This window comes from Bos mutus, chromosome 12 (assembly GCF_027580195.1).
Source record: "Bos mutus isolate GX-2022 chromosome 12, NWIPB_WYAK_1.1, whole genome shotgun sequence".
In the NCBI taxonomy this organism is placed as follows: domain Eukaryota; kingdom Metazoa; phylum Chordata; class Mammalia; order Artiodactyla; family Bovidae; genus Bos; species Bos mutus.
Window position 1 is genome coordinate 82,628,800 of NC_091628.1, and position 17,132 is coordinate 82,645,931.

A 17,132-nucleotide genomic window follows, 5' to 3' on the forward strand; every position below is an offset into this window, starting at 1 on the left:
ATGATGAATTCTCAGCTTGACCATTTCTGTAAACAGAATTCTACAGCAATTTTTAGTTTTTGAAAAAATACATTTCACCCATGAACATACATACAAAACAACAAGAAAAAATCCAGAGGCAATTTCATTAAATAAATTTATTTGTTAAAATAATTTAACTCCAAATACAACTGTTGAATTTGCATTGAGTTATAACTACAATTCATGTTTTAACTGAAAGGTCAAGGTTTAACAACTGACACTGTTACAAAACAATAAACTGTTGTTCAATTTTAAATGGTCAGTTGTATTAGAGCTCAACAATTAACTGTGAACTATATTTATCTCTGGGAAACCCCAAATCAATAAGGATAAGTCTGTTTCCAAAACCCACTGCAGTCATTCTTGAAACCCTGATCAAGATTTAAGAGATGCACAATGACATGTTAATTAAAAAAAAAAAAAAGACCCCCATAGTCTTTAACATTTGATTGGCTAAGGAGACCATTAAAGCTTACCCAAGTGCTAACACAGGACTACCGAGAAGAACAAAAAACCACAAAACAAACAAACAAAAACCCAATGGCAACAAGCGAAATAAGCACTTTCATATTCATACACATAGACAATATTCCTACTGGACGACTCCTGAAAACAAGCAGCAGACATCCTCAGGCAACATTTCTTTATATAGAAAAGCAAATATCAGTAGTTTGACCACAGAAAAGTGATGGCAACTGTAGTGATTAGAGTCAAAAGTTCAGTCCTAATTCTACAAACCAAAGAAGAAAAATCATCAAAGCACCTTTCCATAGTTTAAGGAAGATTTTATGTAATACTTTTGATCAGATGCTGGCTTGTTTTGTATGAGTTGAACAAAAAGAAAGGCATCAGTTACCATCACTATCACAGCTTAAGAGAACCAAAAAACAACAAAAAAGTTGCGACATAGAACAAAAAATCTTACCAAAAAAAATGCTGCTTTTGTATAAAAGTAAAACAAGACAAAACAAAGGAAAAAAAAAAGAAAACCTTATCGTAGTAGCTAAAGAAAAAGTGGGTCTTTGGATCAAACCATAACATTTTTAAGGCATGTTAGAAAAACTTTCACTTATCTAGTTGCTATTCTGATCAGGGCATAAAATAAATAGCGACACAAGGTCACCAACTATTAATCATGTGCCAACAAATTTCATCTTCCTGTTCTTAAGCTCTGTATTAACATCTCAACAAACACATTCATTCAAGCTGAGTTATTTTCATACCAGATGAAACACCAACAGTAAGAGCACACGAGGGTTTCCAAGTTTCTGGATATATTTGATGCTTTGTCACTAAATACGCAGGGCTGGGTGGAAACACTGATCAGGCAGCCATATCAGTTATTAACATCTTTACAGTAAAAATAAAAACAACCACCTTATTGTCTGACATAAACACATCTAACTAAAACCCAAATTTTTAGATAATCGTTTCCACCTTATATCCTGCCATACCTTTCACATTATTTAACTTATTTTTCTTGTCTGCATAGCAATCCACAATGTAAAACCGTAAAATCTTTATAGATTTTTTATATGTAATCTTACTTGCCATAAATTTCTACTAAATATGGAATTCTAAAAACCAGAATCATTCTGAGAAGTCAGAGGCTTCAAAACTCAAACAGTGCACTAACAAATATTTCTCTTTCAGTTGATAAAAATCATACTTCTTGAATCACTGACTTGTCTACATGATTGAGTCAAATCACCTTTTACATGACCAAATTTGATGCAGTAAAACTGGTTAGAACTTTCTGGCCTATAAAAGGTGCTTCATAATTGGGAATTATTCAAAAAATTATATTGAAGAATGCAAATATTCACAATTCAAAGACTTTTGACAACCATGCCTGGTTTGACCCACACATCTGTCTTCTCATTTATGAAAAGTACTATCCACCTTTTTTCTCTCCTCCAACATTAACATCAGTTTACTAAACACTTGGGGGGCGGGCTAGCAATGATTTCAAGAATGTATTAAAAAAAAAAAAAAGACAAAAAAAATGTTTTTGCTCCATGGTATTCTGCAGGACAGATTCTCAGTATAGGCAACTATCTCTGACTTGTGCCAAATTCTTCAGAACATTAACGCACGTGCACACGCAAACACACATTCTCACTCAGTAACACACGTAAGACCCAAGGTGACTTGCACAAGAGTGTGAAACCGACAAGAAATTTGAGGCGGTATGCAGATCACAGGCTCAGTGATACTGCAGTTCTGAAGGCCAAATTCATCTCCAGAGGATCAGCTCAAAACACTCTCTTCGGCATTTTATAACTCTGAAGGTGGTTGAAAACCCTTCTGCGCTTGATTGTAAAACTTATGAATACGTTTTTCCTGTGCCATTAGTCATGCAAATGATAAATACTTGGCGGCTATAAAAACCAAAAATGTCAGGGCTTGAGCACCTTTTCAAGACAAAATATTCACTCTAGCTTTATTTGCCACTTCAGTAATCAGGGCAAAATTGTTGTAAGAAAATCTTTATAGAATTTTCCAGGAAAATTAAAGGTTTTTTTTTGTCTCTTACCTTCCACTCTATAATTTCTGTTCTACTTTTAAGCCCCAATTATTTCACATGGTTATTCAAATTTTTTTTTAATGCCTGCAATAAAGCTCTGCTATAGAAAACTTGATTTTGAAAGCAGGTTAGCCAAGAATCACACCACAACCATAGCCCTTAAAGGCAAGAAGGAATTTGCTGCTTTAACGAACATAAAAATGCAAGATATCGGTACTGTCCTGTGAGGTTTCTGCAAACGGGAACATGTGGATGCAACATGGCTTCATTTTCCTTACACGATGGTACTAGTTCATCTACTGGAACGCTTCTCATTAGTAAGGCTAGGCAATCTTTTTCCATCACAGTTGCTTCCTTCTTGTTCAGTAAAGTAACAAAGACCATCCCTGCTTGGTGAACAGAGGGGTGGGTCTGGGGTTTTAATTTGACTCAAACCCTTGTGAGAGTCTCCACTTTCTGGGCAAAGCAGGTGATGACATTCTAACATCAGGCTGTATTTTCACCCAACCTGTGCTGACTCTGGCTCTATCAGAGACTGGTGCGTGAGTTAGTTCTGTGTCACAAATTAGGATAACATCTACAATTAAGCATCAACCTTGAAAAACAGAAGTGTGTCAGCTGAGCAAAGAATCTCTCCCTGGAATGCTGTCGGCAGGTCAGCTGCTATTACTTCCTTGATGTGATACATTGGTTAGAAGCACTATCTCAGTTCCTGAAATTCAGTACTCTGGTAGGAAAATATTTCTCCTTGACTCATCTATTTTTTTTAAAGAAGACAAAATATTTTAATGGTTAAGCGGTCACAGGAATTCTTCCGGTTTCTGTCCCGTGATTACTTTTAACGTTGACCATAGTTGCTTCTGTCAACTCAAGTGACAATGCCATCATAGCTTTCGAAGGAGGTCGCCCTGTGGATCAACTGGGCCACTACGCCTGAAGTTGCAGGTGCCTGGAGGGGACTGAGGACGATGGTGAAGACTGCAGTAACTGGACCCAAAGGTGACTCAGAGATATCAGCTGACAATCGCCGCTTGGCTCTGAAGGACAATCTGCTGCTTCCCTGGAGGTTCACACCGCACACCCTGCAGGCTCCATGGTCGAGCAGGAGAGGCTGGTGTCGCCTCCAATGGTGGGGGGCGGGCAGCCACATGTCAGTGCTATTGTATGTTACACGCAGAACAGCACGGGTCGTCCTTGTCGGGCTGTGCGGCATAGTTCATCTGCCTCACGATTTCGGCGAAGAGTTCGTCCACCATGGTTTTACTCTTGGCCGATGTCTCCATGAAAGGGCAGCCCCACTCCTCGGCGAGGGCCCGGCCTTCATTGGAGGACACCTCTCTCTCACTTTCCAGGTCTACTTTGTTCCCCACCAAGATGACCGGCACTTTCTCATACCTAGGAGAGAACAGACACGGACACAGGGGTTGGAGACGTTAGCACAGAGCTAGACAGGTGAAGTGGATTTTCTCTTTTTTCATCATATACTACAGAGTCCCTTGGACAGCAAGGAGATCCAACTGGTCCATCTTAGAGGAAATCAGTCCTGAATATTCACTGGAAGGACTGATGCTGAAGCTGAAGCTCCAATACTTTGGCCACCTGATGTGAAGAACCGACTCATTGGAAAAGACCCTGATGCTGGGAAAGATTGAAGGCAGGAGGAGAAGGGGATGACAGAAGATGAGATGGTTGGACGGCATCACCGACTCAATGGACATGAATTTTAGTAAGCTCTGGGAGTTGGTGATGGACAGGGAGGCCTGGTGTGCTGTAGTCCATGGGATCGCAAAGAGTTGGACACGACTGAGCCACCGAACTGAACTGATACTACAGATATTCTCCTTAGCTACATGAAAAATTATTTGCTCCAGTTGGTTTGACATTGGCCAGAAGGCATTTAGAAGCAGCTCTCACAGTAGATCACAAATGGGTTGTTCAAAATGACGTTTTAATCAATTACATATCTTTTAAAATCAATTTACCTTTCCAGATATACTTGGAAAATTATTATCAGAATCTCAGAATAATCCCCTTGGATGGATTAATGTAAACTTTGTTCATTATAAGGGATGTTTATGCAGAATTTCAGATGATGAGGTAATACCTCTAGTGACTAAACACGTAATTTGAATTTTATAAATTTTACTGTGTTCTAAAAGTATACCAGGGTTTCCCAGGTGGCTCAGTGGTAAAGAACCTGCCTGCCAATGCAGGAGACACGGGTTTAATCCTTGGGTTGGGAAGAACCCCTGGAGAAGGACATGACAACCCATTCGAGTATTCCTGCCTGAAAAATCCCAGGGACAGAGGAGCCTGGTGGGCTACAGTTCATGGAGCGCAAAAGAGCCAGACACGACTGAGCAACTGAAATGACAATGAAAGTGTACAAAACTGATCACATTCTAATCATTCCTGAATAAGAAAAAAGCTGGCAGAACTCACTAGGATGGAACCCACCAAATACAACTATGCTCTATCCCTTTATACAAACTGTCACAGATTAGCCTGTTGAAAGGTAATTACTGTTCTTTTCAGCCTGACAAGGACTTAAACGTTCCAATCATTAGCTCTGTTTGATGTCGTCTCTTCTTTTCCTTCCTGACTAGAATCAGCGTGCTATAGATTAAATGTGTGTTCCCTGAAATTCGGATGTTGAAACCTAATCCCCCATGGGATGGGATTTAGGAGGTCAGGCCTTTGGGAAAGGACTGGGTCATGGACGGGATTTGTGTCCTTATACAAGAGACCCCAGAGATCACTGCCCTTATAGCCACGTACAGACAGAGTGAAAAGATGACCCTAGGGAAGTGGGCCCTCACCAGATACTGAACCTTCCAGAGCCTTGACCTTAGACTCCCCAGCCTGAAGAAATATGAGGAATAAATTTCTGTCGTTTAAGCCATGCAGTCTGTGGTATTCTTGTTACAGAAGCCAGATGGACTAAGATAAGGTGTCTGTAAGTCAAGATGTTTGGAAAATGCTAACAGACAACAGAAATATGAAAAGAACAAAGACAAGAGGTCGTAAATCATTTTGTACTGAAAGATGATTCTCTCTACAATGGTTATTCATGGTGTAAAAAACAGATGCTACTGTGCAAATTTATTTACTACTTGTGTTTGTTTGTTCTAAGCAATGTTGCTAATACGTTTTTACTTTATACATCGTTCTAAAGGCTTTTTGTGATTTCAGCATAAATCAATATGTGTGTCTGTACTTTCTCTTCTAAGCAGAATCTCTAAATTTATCAAGGAAGCAAACTGCAAAACTGCACACAAGTGATAACAAATGTGACTAGACACAGCTAATCTGTTAGAAACTACACACAGTCAGGATTTACTAAGGCAGGGTTTGTGCAGCGTTTTTATCATTCAGGAACCAGTGACGGGCAGGCAGTTAATGCTAGCAACAATACTTTCACAGCTTCATCTTCTGGGCAACATGGTTCTCTCCGCTCACTCTAATTTATAAAGCTAACTGTATTCCCAACAGAGTCTCGTTTTTTCCCTTTGACACAAGATCACACTGACAACGGTCTCAACAAGAGGGCATGCTCTAGGCAGTGTGCTCCTTAGCAGTCTGAAACACACAACTTCAAAGTGCAGCCACGAAATTAAAAGACTCTTACTCCTTGGAAGAAAAGCTATGACAAACCTAGAAAGTGTATTAAAAAGCACAGATAACACTTTGCTCACAAACGTCCATACAGTCAAAGCTATGGTTTTTCCAGTGGTCATGTATGGATGTGAGAGTTGGACCATAAAGAAGGCTGAGTGCTGAAGAATTAATGCTTTCAAACTGTGATGCTGGAGAAGAGTCTTGAGAGTCCATTAGACTGCAAGGAGATCAAACCAGTCCATCCTAAAGGAAATCAACCCTGAATATTCTTTGGAAGGACTGATGCTGAAGCTGAAGCTCTAATACTTTTGCCACCTGATGAGAAGAACTGACTCATTGGAAAAGACCCTGATGCTGGGAAAGACTGAGGGTGGGAGGAGAAGGGATGAAAGAGGATGAGATGCTTGGATGGCATCACCAGCTCGATGGCCATGAGTTTGAGCAAATTCTGGGAGATGGTGATGGACAGGGAAGCCTGGCACGCTGCAGTCCATGAGGGCACAAACAGTCGGACATGACTTTGTGACTGAACAACAGCATTATCAAAGATAAATCTAAGATTTGGATATTGTCATTTCGCAGGAAATGGATCTGGACAACTCTAATTTTTATCAAAGGACTTTGCATGCATTTACTGTGTATCAGCAGTGATTATGCTCTCTGATCATACTGAGAGCTCTGAACGTAGGACCCAAGAGTTGTGCACATCTAGGACCTTCACATACAACAGTTACGTGTTCCTCTTGTGGCTCAGCTGGTAAAGTATCTGTCTGCAGTGCAGGAGATGCCAGGTTCGATCCCTGGGTCAGAAGATCCCCTGGAGAAGAGAATGGCTACTCACTTCAGTATTCTTGCCTGGAGAATCCATGGACAGAGAAACCTGGGGGCATACAGTCCATGGGGTCGCAAAGAGTTGAATACAACTGAGCGACTAACACTTTCACTTTCAGTCAATGTATTATATATTTATCCATCCATTTAACAAGTGTTTATTTGATAGAAGCCTATTTTTGTGCTAGATGCTATTCAAAACACTTAAGATACATCAGCGAACAAAGCAAAGAGCTCTGCCATATAGTCTAGCAGAGAAGATAGTGGTTGATAATAAACCCAAGTAAATAAGTAAATTATTGGTTTACTAATGAAAGTGAAAGAGGAGAGTGAAAAAGTTGGCTTAAAGCTCAACACTCAGAAAATGAAGATCATGGCATCTGGTTCCATCACTTCATGGGAAATAGATGGGGTAACAGTGGAAACAGTGTCAGACTTTATTTTTGGGGGCTCCAAAATCACTGCAGATGGTGATTGCAGCCATGAAATTAAAAGACACTTACTCCTTGGAAGCAAAGTTATGACCAACCTAGATAGCATATTCAAAAGCAGAGACATTACTTTTTCAACAAAGGTCCGTCTAGTCAAGGCTATGGTTTTTCCAGTGGTCACGTATGGATGTGAGAGTTGGACTGTGAAGAAAGCTGAGCACTGAAGAATTGATGCTTTTGAACTGTGGTGTTGGAGAAGACTCTTGAGAGTCCCTTGGATTGCAAGGAGATCCAACCAGTCCATCCTAAAGGAGACCAGTCCTGGGTGTTCTTTGGAAGGAATGATGCTAAAGCTGAAACTCCAGTACTTTGGCCACCTCATGCAAAGAGTTGACTCATTGGAAAAGACTCTGATGCTGGGAGGGATTGGGGGCAGGAGGAGAAGTGGACGACAGAGGATGAGATGCCTGGATGGCATCACTGACTTGATGGACGTGAGTTTGAGTGAACTCCAGCAGATGGTGATGGACAGGTAGGCCTGGCGTGCTGTGATTCATGGGATCACAAAGAGTCGGACACGACTGACTGACTGAACTGAACTGAACTGAAATGGTGTTAAGTGTGATGGGAAAAAACAATCGCAGAACAGGGAGGGGGCTGGGGGCACAGGTGCAATTTTAAACCAGAAGAGCAGGGAAGGCCTTGCTGGGATGGTGGCAGTTGAGCAAGACCTGAAGGGAGGGAGGGAGTTTGCCAAAAAGGTGTCTGGGGAAGAGCATTCCAGACAGGACACAGACCAGGCAGTGTGAACGCTGGTGGGAAGAAGAGCAAAGGGCCCGCGGGGTCCATCTGTATCGCCTCCCTGACTCCAGCAGTCAGAAATCCTGCGGTGTAGGGAACTTGTTCACTTGGAACAAATGAACTTTGGAACCTGGGTGGCGAAAGTGGCCTCAGAAGACGAATGTGACCTTTACAATGAGATCGACTGGATTATTTAGGAAGACTAGGTGCTTGGTTAGCAGGAGATAATTAGTATTTTCATCTCATGATCATTATTTACCATAGTTTGGTGAGCTGTCTTGATTTTTGCTCCCCACTTTCTATTAATAAACATATCACTTAGGAATGAAATTGAAGATGCAAAATCCCCCAAACACTTAATTTATGTGTTACTGTTGATGTGATCATGAACAGGGCACTGCTGTATCCACATCTCAGGTATCAGCTGGTTTCTCATCGACTTCAGCGTATCTTCCTTAGTATTTCCTTTGAGAGCGCAACCAGGGTCATACAGTGGCTTTTGCAGCTCAAATCGCTTTACTTTTGTTTATGGTCTGAGAACTAACACTGGTTTTATTAACATGAATGTCCCTGTTGTTAACAGTATTCATAAGCACAGTTACATAATGTATTAATAAACAGAGCTAGTTCTTTTGAGCAGCTCTGCTTAATGCATTGAATGAAACATCAGAAACACTGGCTTGAGTATCACTTAGCTGTAGAGCACTGATGGGCTTCTCCACACGAGGCGGCTTTGTAAACCTGAACAGTTCAAGCGCATCTGATGTTTATCAATGGTCTTTATGTAACTGTCCCGATAGGGGTATATGTGTATGTGAATTTAATTGTGGTTGTGTCTAAACTCAGCTGATCACTAAGATTCCCAGGCCCAAATCCGGGGTTACTGAATCTGAATTTCTGGGATTGGGCCTAAGTGCCTATTTAAAACTGTGTCTAAGTTCTGAAGAATGATTGTGAGGTTTGGCAAGGTTTAGGAATCACTGACCTGTTGTTACTTGTGACCCTAGACAGCACTGGGTGTGTACAGCTCATGGTTTTATACTGCGGCAAGCCCAGGCTCAGTTCCTTTTCCCCTCGTTGATTCACCAATGATAACCTGGGGACAGATGCCACCACACTCAGTTCCTTTGACTTCCTTTTGAGGGTGCTCTATTGTAGCATGTTAAAAGAGGCTAGGCCCTCACACGAATTTCAACACTGTGCTATTTCCTTACTCACTTTTCTGTAAGCAGGCTGAAATACAATTCTCTTTGAACTCAGAAATGAGAATTGGACAGAGTTTTACTTTCCCTTGTTCAACCTTCTACCCATTGTTAAAAATCTCACCTACCAAGAGAGTCTCAAGGTAAAATGTCAGAACACCTGATGCTTTAATCATTTCCATGACAACCTCACCAAATGGGTTGTATCTGAACATCTTTAGTGATGCGGAACTCACATCTCAGGCAACCCATTTTGTCCCGTCAGCTCTGTTAAAATGTGAGTGTTAAAAAGTTGGTGCTAAAAAGTTTATCCCTATCTAATGAGCTGTGACCTATAACACCTTGTCCTTCCTGTGACTGTTGAGAACACAGAAATCTTTTCTCACAGGTTTTCTTCCCCATCTCCCTGCTCAAATTAAGTAACGCAAGATAATTTTTTAAAGTCCATGGCAATATTTAAATAAGTAAAGACGAAAATGAAAAAACATCCTTCATTTCACCTCCATGAGAATGACTGCTATAACTATTTTGGTGTGTATCGTTTCACGCTATTTTCTTATACATACGTATACAAATGTAGATTTTTCGGAAAGGCGAGCATACCCGTTATATTTAGTCGCTCTATTTTCACTTATTATCTTGGACTTTGTATACCCATAAGTGGTATGCATCATATTAATGGTTAAGGAGTACTCCATTTTATAGTCTATGTGATAATAAATGTACCATAACTTAATTACGCCCTCCCCATTTGTGTGTGAAGCGTTCCCCTCCCTGTGTTCTCATTAACCAACAGCAAACCGATGAACCACACCTACACAGGGAGCTTCCTTCTCAAAAGTGTGCACAGTGTGTGTTGTATGCGTGTGTGTATGGCAGACCCTCTGAACCAGGAAAAACACCACCACCACATTTCTAGATTAGTTCAGACTACTGTGCTCACACACATGCAATCTTGACTGACATCCAGGAATTTATACTACAGCCAGTAGAGCTGAGGTCAAGGGTGCCTGTTTCCCCACCCTTGGGATGGGTATTTTTAATCTTTCAGGGAAGTATGATGGCAGTTCTAGACAAAGAGAGTGGTTTTATGGCTGGGAGTTGAAGGCCCCAACCACAGCCTGCTAGCATAAAAACATCAATACTTCTTATAAAGGTGGAAAACGTAAGCTAAGTAAGGCTTCCTTCTTCCTCTAAACTGACTTGTTTTGAGGTGACTAAACATTTCATCTTAAAAGGGAATTTCTGGTAATTTAGCTTGAATAATAAAAGGAAACCAAAATTCCTGGCGGTAACGGTCTCCTGGTTTCAGACTGCATGCATACTGAAGAAGAACAGAAAGAAATCTGTAAATGTAATCTAAAAATTAAGTAAGGGCTGTAATGACACCAGAAAGATATACAAGGCACTCAGGGCTACTCCATGACGATACAAATGAAAATAATCTGTTTTTACAGAAATTAAGAGCTGACACTGTATCTGAAGAACAGTGTGATGGGGAGGGACCAATTGGTCATGACAATGTAACTCAGGCACTTTGAATGTTGTGTTGAAAAGCCATTTGGGAGAGAAGATACTTGGCAAAAGGCATCTGATAAAGGGCTGTTATCCAGCATATACACGGGAGTCTTAAAACTCAACAAGCAACAGACAACCCGATTGAACAATGGGCCAATGACCTTTAAGATACACCTCAACAAGGAAGGTATACAGATGGGCAAACGGGCATGTAAAGAGATGCTGCACATCGTGTTTTGTCAGAGAAATTAAAATAGAGACACCAGCACACACCTCCTGGAATGGCCACAATCGAGAGCACTGACAACACCAAATGCCAGGAGGACGTGGAGCAGCAGGACTTTCAGTCACTCCTGGTGGGAGTGCTAAATGGTGCAGCCACCTGCAAGGCAGTTGAGTGATTTCTTAGAAAACAACATATACCCTTACCATACAAACCAGCAATCCCTGGTATTTAGCTCCCCAAACCAAACATTTACAAATATATAAAGCCTGCACATAGATGTATATAGCAGCTTTATTCGTAACTGCCCAAACTTGGACACAACCAACATATCCTTCAGCAGGTGAATGGGTAAATAAACTGTGGTATATCCAGACAATAAAGTATCATTAGTGTTAACAAGAAATAACCTAATGAGTCATGAAAAAAAAATAGGAAATTTAAATGCACCTTATTAAGTGAAAGAAACCAATCTGCAATGGTGACATACTGCATGGTTTCAATTGCATGACATTTTGGAAAATGCAGAATTCTGGAGACAAGTTAAAAGATCCGTGGTTGCCAGGGGTTGATGGGGTGGGGAGGAAGGGCAGAATGGATGGAATACAGAGGATTTTTAAGAGTGAAAATACTCTTCATGATACCATCATGATGGATACATGCTATTAAACATTTGCCCAAATTCACACAATGTACAGGGCTTCTCTGATGGTTCAGCAGGTAACGAATCCGCCCGCAATTCAGGAGACACAGGACATGCAGGTTCAATCCCTGGGTCGGGAAGATCCCCTGGAAGGACAAAAATGGCAACCCACTCTAGTATTCTTGCCTAGAGAATCCCATGGACAGAGAAGCCTGGCAGGCTACAGTCCACCAAGTGGCAAAGACTTGGACACGACTGAGCAACTGACACGCACGCACACCGTACAACACCAGGAGTGTACTAAGGTAAATCACCAGGCGATTACGGCAAGTCAGTGTAGATCCATCAGTTTAACCAAGGTCAGAGCTCAGCTGGTAAAGAATCTGCCTGCAATGCAGGAGACCCCGGTTCGATTCCTGGGTTGGGAAGATGTGCTGGAGAAGGGATAGGCTACCCACTCCAGGATTCTTGGGCTTCCCTTGTGGCTCTGCTGGTAAAGAATCTGCCTTCAATGTGGGAGACCTGGGTTTGATCCTTGGGTTGGGAAGATCCCATGGAGAAGGGAAAGGCTACCTACTCCAGTATTCTGGCCTGGAGAATTCCATGGACTGTATAGTGCAGAGGATTTGCAAAGAGTCGGACAATACTGAGCACCTTTCACCTTCCCTTCCCTTTCCCCAGTCTGGTGGGGGATGGTGTTAATGGGAGAGGTTATACATGTGTGGGGTCAAGGGCTATACAGGAAATCTCTGCATCATCTCAATTGTGCTGTGAACCTTAAACTACACTAAAGAAATAGAGTCTTTAAAAAAGAAAGCTACTGGAGGACTAGGGTAGCCAAGGGGGCTTAAGTTCACTAAAGTCTTTATGTCCCACTGATCACAAGTGAAAACTCATGAGAAAATACAAAAAGTAACTACCAAACAACTCTGAAATATAAAGAGAAAAACAGGCAGATTGGTGCGGGCGGCCAATTCCTGGAGAGAAGACCCATGAGGTTGAGTTTCTTGGTTTTTTCTCTTTGCTCCGAGAGTGGGCAGTCAGTGGTATGCACACAGCCAGAACTCTGGGAGAAATTCATTCTACCCAGAAGGTCAAGTGAAGGGATGCCTGTGAGCTGGAAGGTGTGCGTGGGTGGGAAAGCCTCCCTTTTTCCTTTGCTTGTCCTTTCCCAGCTCACCTACAACGGGCCCCCTAGCAGAGCTGGGGTGGTGGGCAATGCCCATAGCTAGGACTTCATTAGAAATTTCTGGTTAGAGGAATGGAAAACAAGGCTTCTTAAGGGCCAAGGAGGATGAGAGAAAGCTCTAGTTTTTTCCCTTCTCTCTTCTCTGCCTGCTTTGCTAGGAAGATGACCCAAACTGGGAGAACTAGTTGTAGTGTAGCAGTGCAGAAGGATACCAACCATTTACCTAATTAATATTTATAGAATACTCTACTTCATAAAAGTAGAATACATATTCTTGTCAAGTGCACCTGGAATATTCACTTAAGACCATATTTTTGGCTATAAAAACTGTATAAATGTAAAAGAGCTGAAATGATACAAAACATGTTCTCAGACCATAATGGAATTAAACTAGAAATCAGTAACGAAAGATACCTAGAAAAATCTCCAGATACTGAGAAACTCAAGCATATACTTCTAAATAATCCATGGGCCAAAGAAGACATCATTAAAAAATTAGAAAAAATTTAAGTGAATGAAAATAAAACATAACAAAATCTGTGGGATGCAGTTAAAGCACTGCAGAGAGGAAAATTATAGCACTACATGTTTATATGTCTCAAATCAGTGATCTGTGCTACCACCTTAAGAAAATGAGAGAAAAAGCACAAAATAAATCCAAATTAAGCAGAAGGAAGAAATACTAAAGGACAAAAATAAAAGATATGAGAGTTGGGCCATAAAGAAGGCTGAGTGCTGAAGAACTGATGCTCTTTAATTGTGGTGCTGGAGAAGATTCTTAAGAGTCCCTTTGACAGCAAGGAGATCAAACCAGTCAATCCTAAAGGAAATTAATTCTGAATATTCACCGGAAGGACTGATGCTGAAGCTGAAGCTCTAATACTTTGGCCACCTAATGTGAAGAGCCAACTCGTCAGAAAAGACCCTGATGCTGGGAAAGATTGAGGGCAGGAGGAGAAGCAGGCAACAGAGGATGAGATGGTTGGATGGCATCACCAATTGAATGGACATGAATTTGAGCAAACTCTGGGAGATCGTAAAAGACAGGGAAGCCTGGCGTGCTGCAGTCCATGAGGTTGCAAAGAGCTTGGCACAACTTAAGTGACTTGACAACAACAACAAAATAAAAGAAATAGAAAACAGAAAAACAGTACAGAAAAAAATCAGTAACACTAAAAATGCAGTTCTCTGAAAACAAGCAATAAAATTGGTAAACTTTTATCCAGACTGATCAAGAAAAAAAAGATGACACAAATTAACAATACCAGAAAGAGGAAACTTACTACACACACTACTGACATGGAACAGAATATGCTCCTGAAAGAGAAACTTGGATGAAATGCACCAATACCTTGGAACATATGTGATGTCACGTATGCCCCTCTCTTCAGAGGATGATAGCACTGATGATATAATCTCTAAACCTCTCCGTTTCACTTCTTCAGGTATCTAAACTCTAGTTCTTCATTATCTAATTCAACTTTATCTCCTACAGCTTGATAAACAGAATCTTCCATTCTGAATTCTGTCCACCTGTTCATGATAGTTCTCTAATGAGAATGGTCCCTACCAATCAAATTCTAAGATCCATTCAAAGCTTAGGTCAGATTTCATCTTTTAAAATCCTCCCTTACTTTTATAAATAGCTCATTAGTCTGAACTCTTATATTTACATTTTATGTCATTAAGAATTTGGGCTTCTTGGGTTTTCATTAATTTATTTCTTTGAGTATCTACTAGGCATTGTGTGAGGGACTGTGGATATAAGACATATGAAATCCTTAAGAGTTTGTGCTCAAGTTCAAGGAAACACAATAAACAAACAACCAATATCACTAAAGACTGTGATACCTGTTTCAGAGAAAATCAATATTGATTAATATACAGTAACTTGGGTGGGCCAATATTACATGAGGGCATCAAAGAAGGCATCTTTAGGGAGATGAATTCTAAGCCGAAACCTGAAGATTGAGAGTTGAGTCAGCCACAGGAAAAAAAAAAAACCAAAAAACCAGGAATCAAACATTTTAACCAGAAGAAAATATAAAGGAAAGGCAGTAGAAAGCTGCCAGCTTTATTCAGGGAACAAAAGGGAGACTGGCACAGTTACAGCATAAAGAGCAAGGGGAAGAAAAGCAGGAGGGATGACTGAAGAAGGACCCATGACCGCTCTTCTAAGAACAGGAGAAAGTGACTGAAGGTCTGTTAGCAGGGAAGTGAGGAGGTTTATGTGTCACGAGAGCAGTGTGGCTAATACACAGAAAATGTTCTTTAGGGGCACAGAAGTAGCAGGCAGACAGGAGATGACTGCTGTGTCCAAGGCATCAATGATGGCTTGAATTGGAATGATGGCCAATACCAGTGGAAAGAAATAAAAGTTAAAATATATTTTGGAGGCAGCATCAACAAAGACATGATAATGGACTGGTTGAAGAAGACAGCAGGTAATTGTTGGACGACAGAGAAATCAGTAAATGGTTCGTAGGTAAACTACTGCTTTTACAAGTATGACTTATCTCATGATTTATGACAAAGGTCCATCTACAGTTCTTTGGGGAAATGGTCTTTTAAATAAATAGCACTGGATCAACTGGATAGCCATACATGGCGGGACAAAAAGAAAAACCTTGACTCTCTGTGTCTCACACCCTTCATACAAATTAGAGATAAATCCCAGAATAAAAGTCAATACACCTCCTAGAATTAAATATGGAAGAGGAATCTTCATAACCTTGGAGTGCAGAAAGATGTATTAACTAGGACACAGAAAAGAACTAAACATAAAAATGAAAGATTAAGAACTTATGTTCTTTAAAAGAAACCACTAAGCAAGTGAAAAGGCAAGGCAAAGTGGGGGAAAGGTACCTGCAATACATGGATCTCCAAAATGTATAAAGAATTTCTACAACATTTAAGAAAAAGACAAAACAATTTTTAAGTGGACCAAACATGTAAGTTGTTTTAAAAAGAAGATATGCCACCAGTCATTAAGCAGATAGAAAAGTGTTTATCATTACATGCCAGAGAAATAAAAACTAAAATCAAAATGAGGTACCACTAAACTCTTACCAGATAAGCTAAAATTTTAAAAGGCTGATAATATCAAATGTCGGCTAGCAAGTGGAACAACTCTTACTGGGAGAAGAGTAAATTGGCACAACTGTTTTGGAGAATCATTTGTCACTGCAGTTGACCCTTCAACAATGTGGGGATAATCTGCACACAGCTCACAGCTGGCCCTCTGTATCCACGGTCACAACCAGGGCTTCAACACACCACGGACCGCGCGGCACTGCAGGGGTTACCACTGAGAAATGTCTGCATGTGAGTGGGCCTGCACAGTTTGCCCATGTTGTCCAAGGCTCAGCTGTATCTACTGTGCGTTCATGACCAGTAATTCTGCTCCGTGGCATTCACCAACGGACAGTGTGCACACATATGCACCAAAAGATACGTACTAGAATGTTCACAGTAGTGTTAGTCACGATAGCCCTGATCTCAAAACTGCCCAAACGCCCATCAACAGAATAAACAATGAAATCGTGGGATATCCACACACGGGACTACTGTACCTCAATGAAGTATTCGCTACTGCTACAAGAGACATGAATGAGTCTCATAATGAGGATGCTGAATGATGAGACCCTGGGTTGATCCCTGGGTCAGGAAGATCTCCTGGAGAAGGAAACGGCAATCCACTCCAGTATTCTTGCCTTGAGGATCCCACAGACAGAGAAGCCTACAGTCCATGTGGTCGCAATGAATCAGACACAACTGAGCGACTAACACTTTCACTTTCAAAAGCCTAAAAATAAACAAAACTAATCTGTGTTGGTCTTCGAGCATGGAAGTAACAGGCATGAAACTTGACGGAAACTGCTGGGTTGTCTGAAAGGTTTGTCCTGCATCTTTATGCAGGATTTGGCTACCTGGAGTATACATTTAGCTGTCTGATCTTATTTGTGTGTTTTACCACATAAAAGTTATACCTCAATTAAAGAAAGACACTGAAACAAAAAAATCAACAAATAAGATAATTATCTAAATGATTTCCTCACTGAAATAGGAATAGAAAAATAACCTTTAAGACCAACTGAGTAAGCATGCATGTTGGTAATAGGTGTAAGT

General features: G+C 40.8%; 1 protein-coding gene across 1 annotated transcript in view; it reads right to left on the reverse strand.

Moving 5' to 3' along the window:
* Positions 1–411: 411 nt before the first annotated feature.
* RAP2A (RAP2A, member of RAS oncogene family) overlaps positions 412–17,132 on the reverse strand; it is a 41,389-nt gene continuing 24,668 nt past the window's right edge. Inside the window, exon 2 of the mRNA XM_005904435.2 lies at positions 412–3,943. Coding sequence (XP_005904497.2) covers positions 3,706–3,943 — 238 coding nt within the window. The 3' untranslated portion in view covers positions 412–3,705. The remainder of the gene's footprint in view (positions 3,944–17,132) is intronic.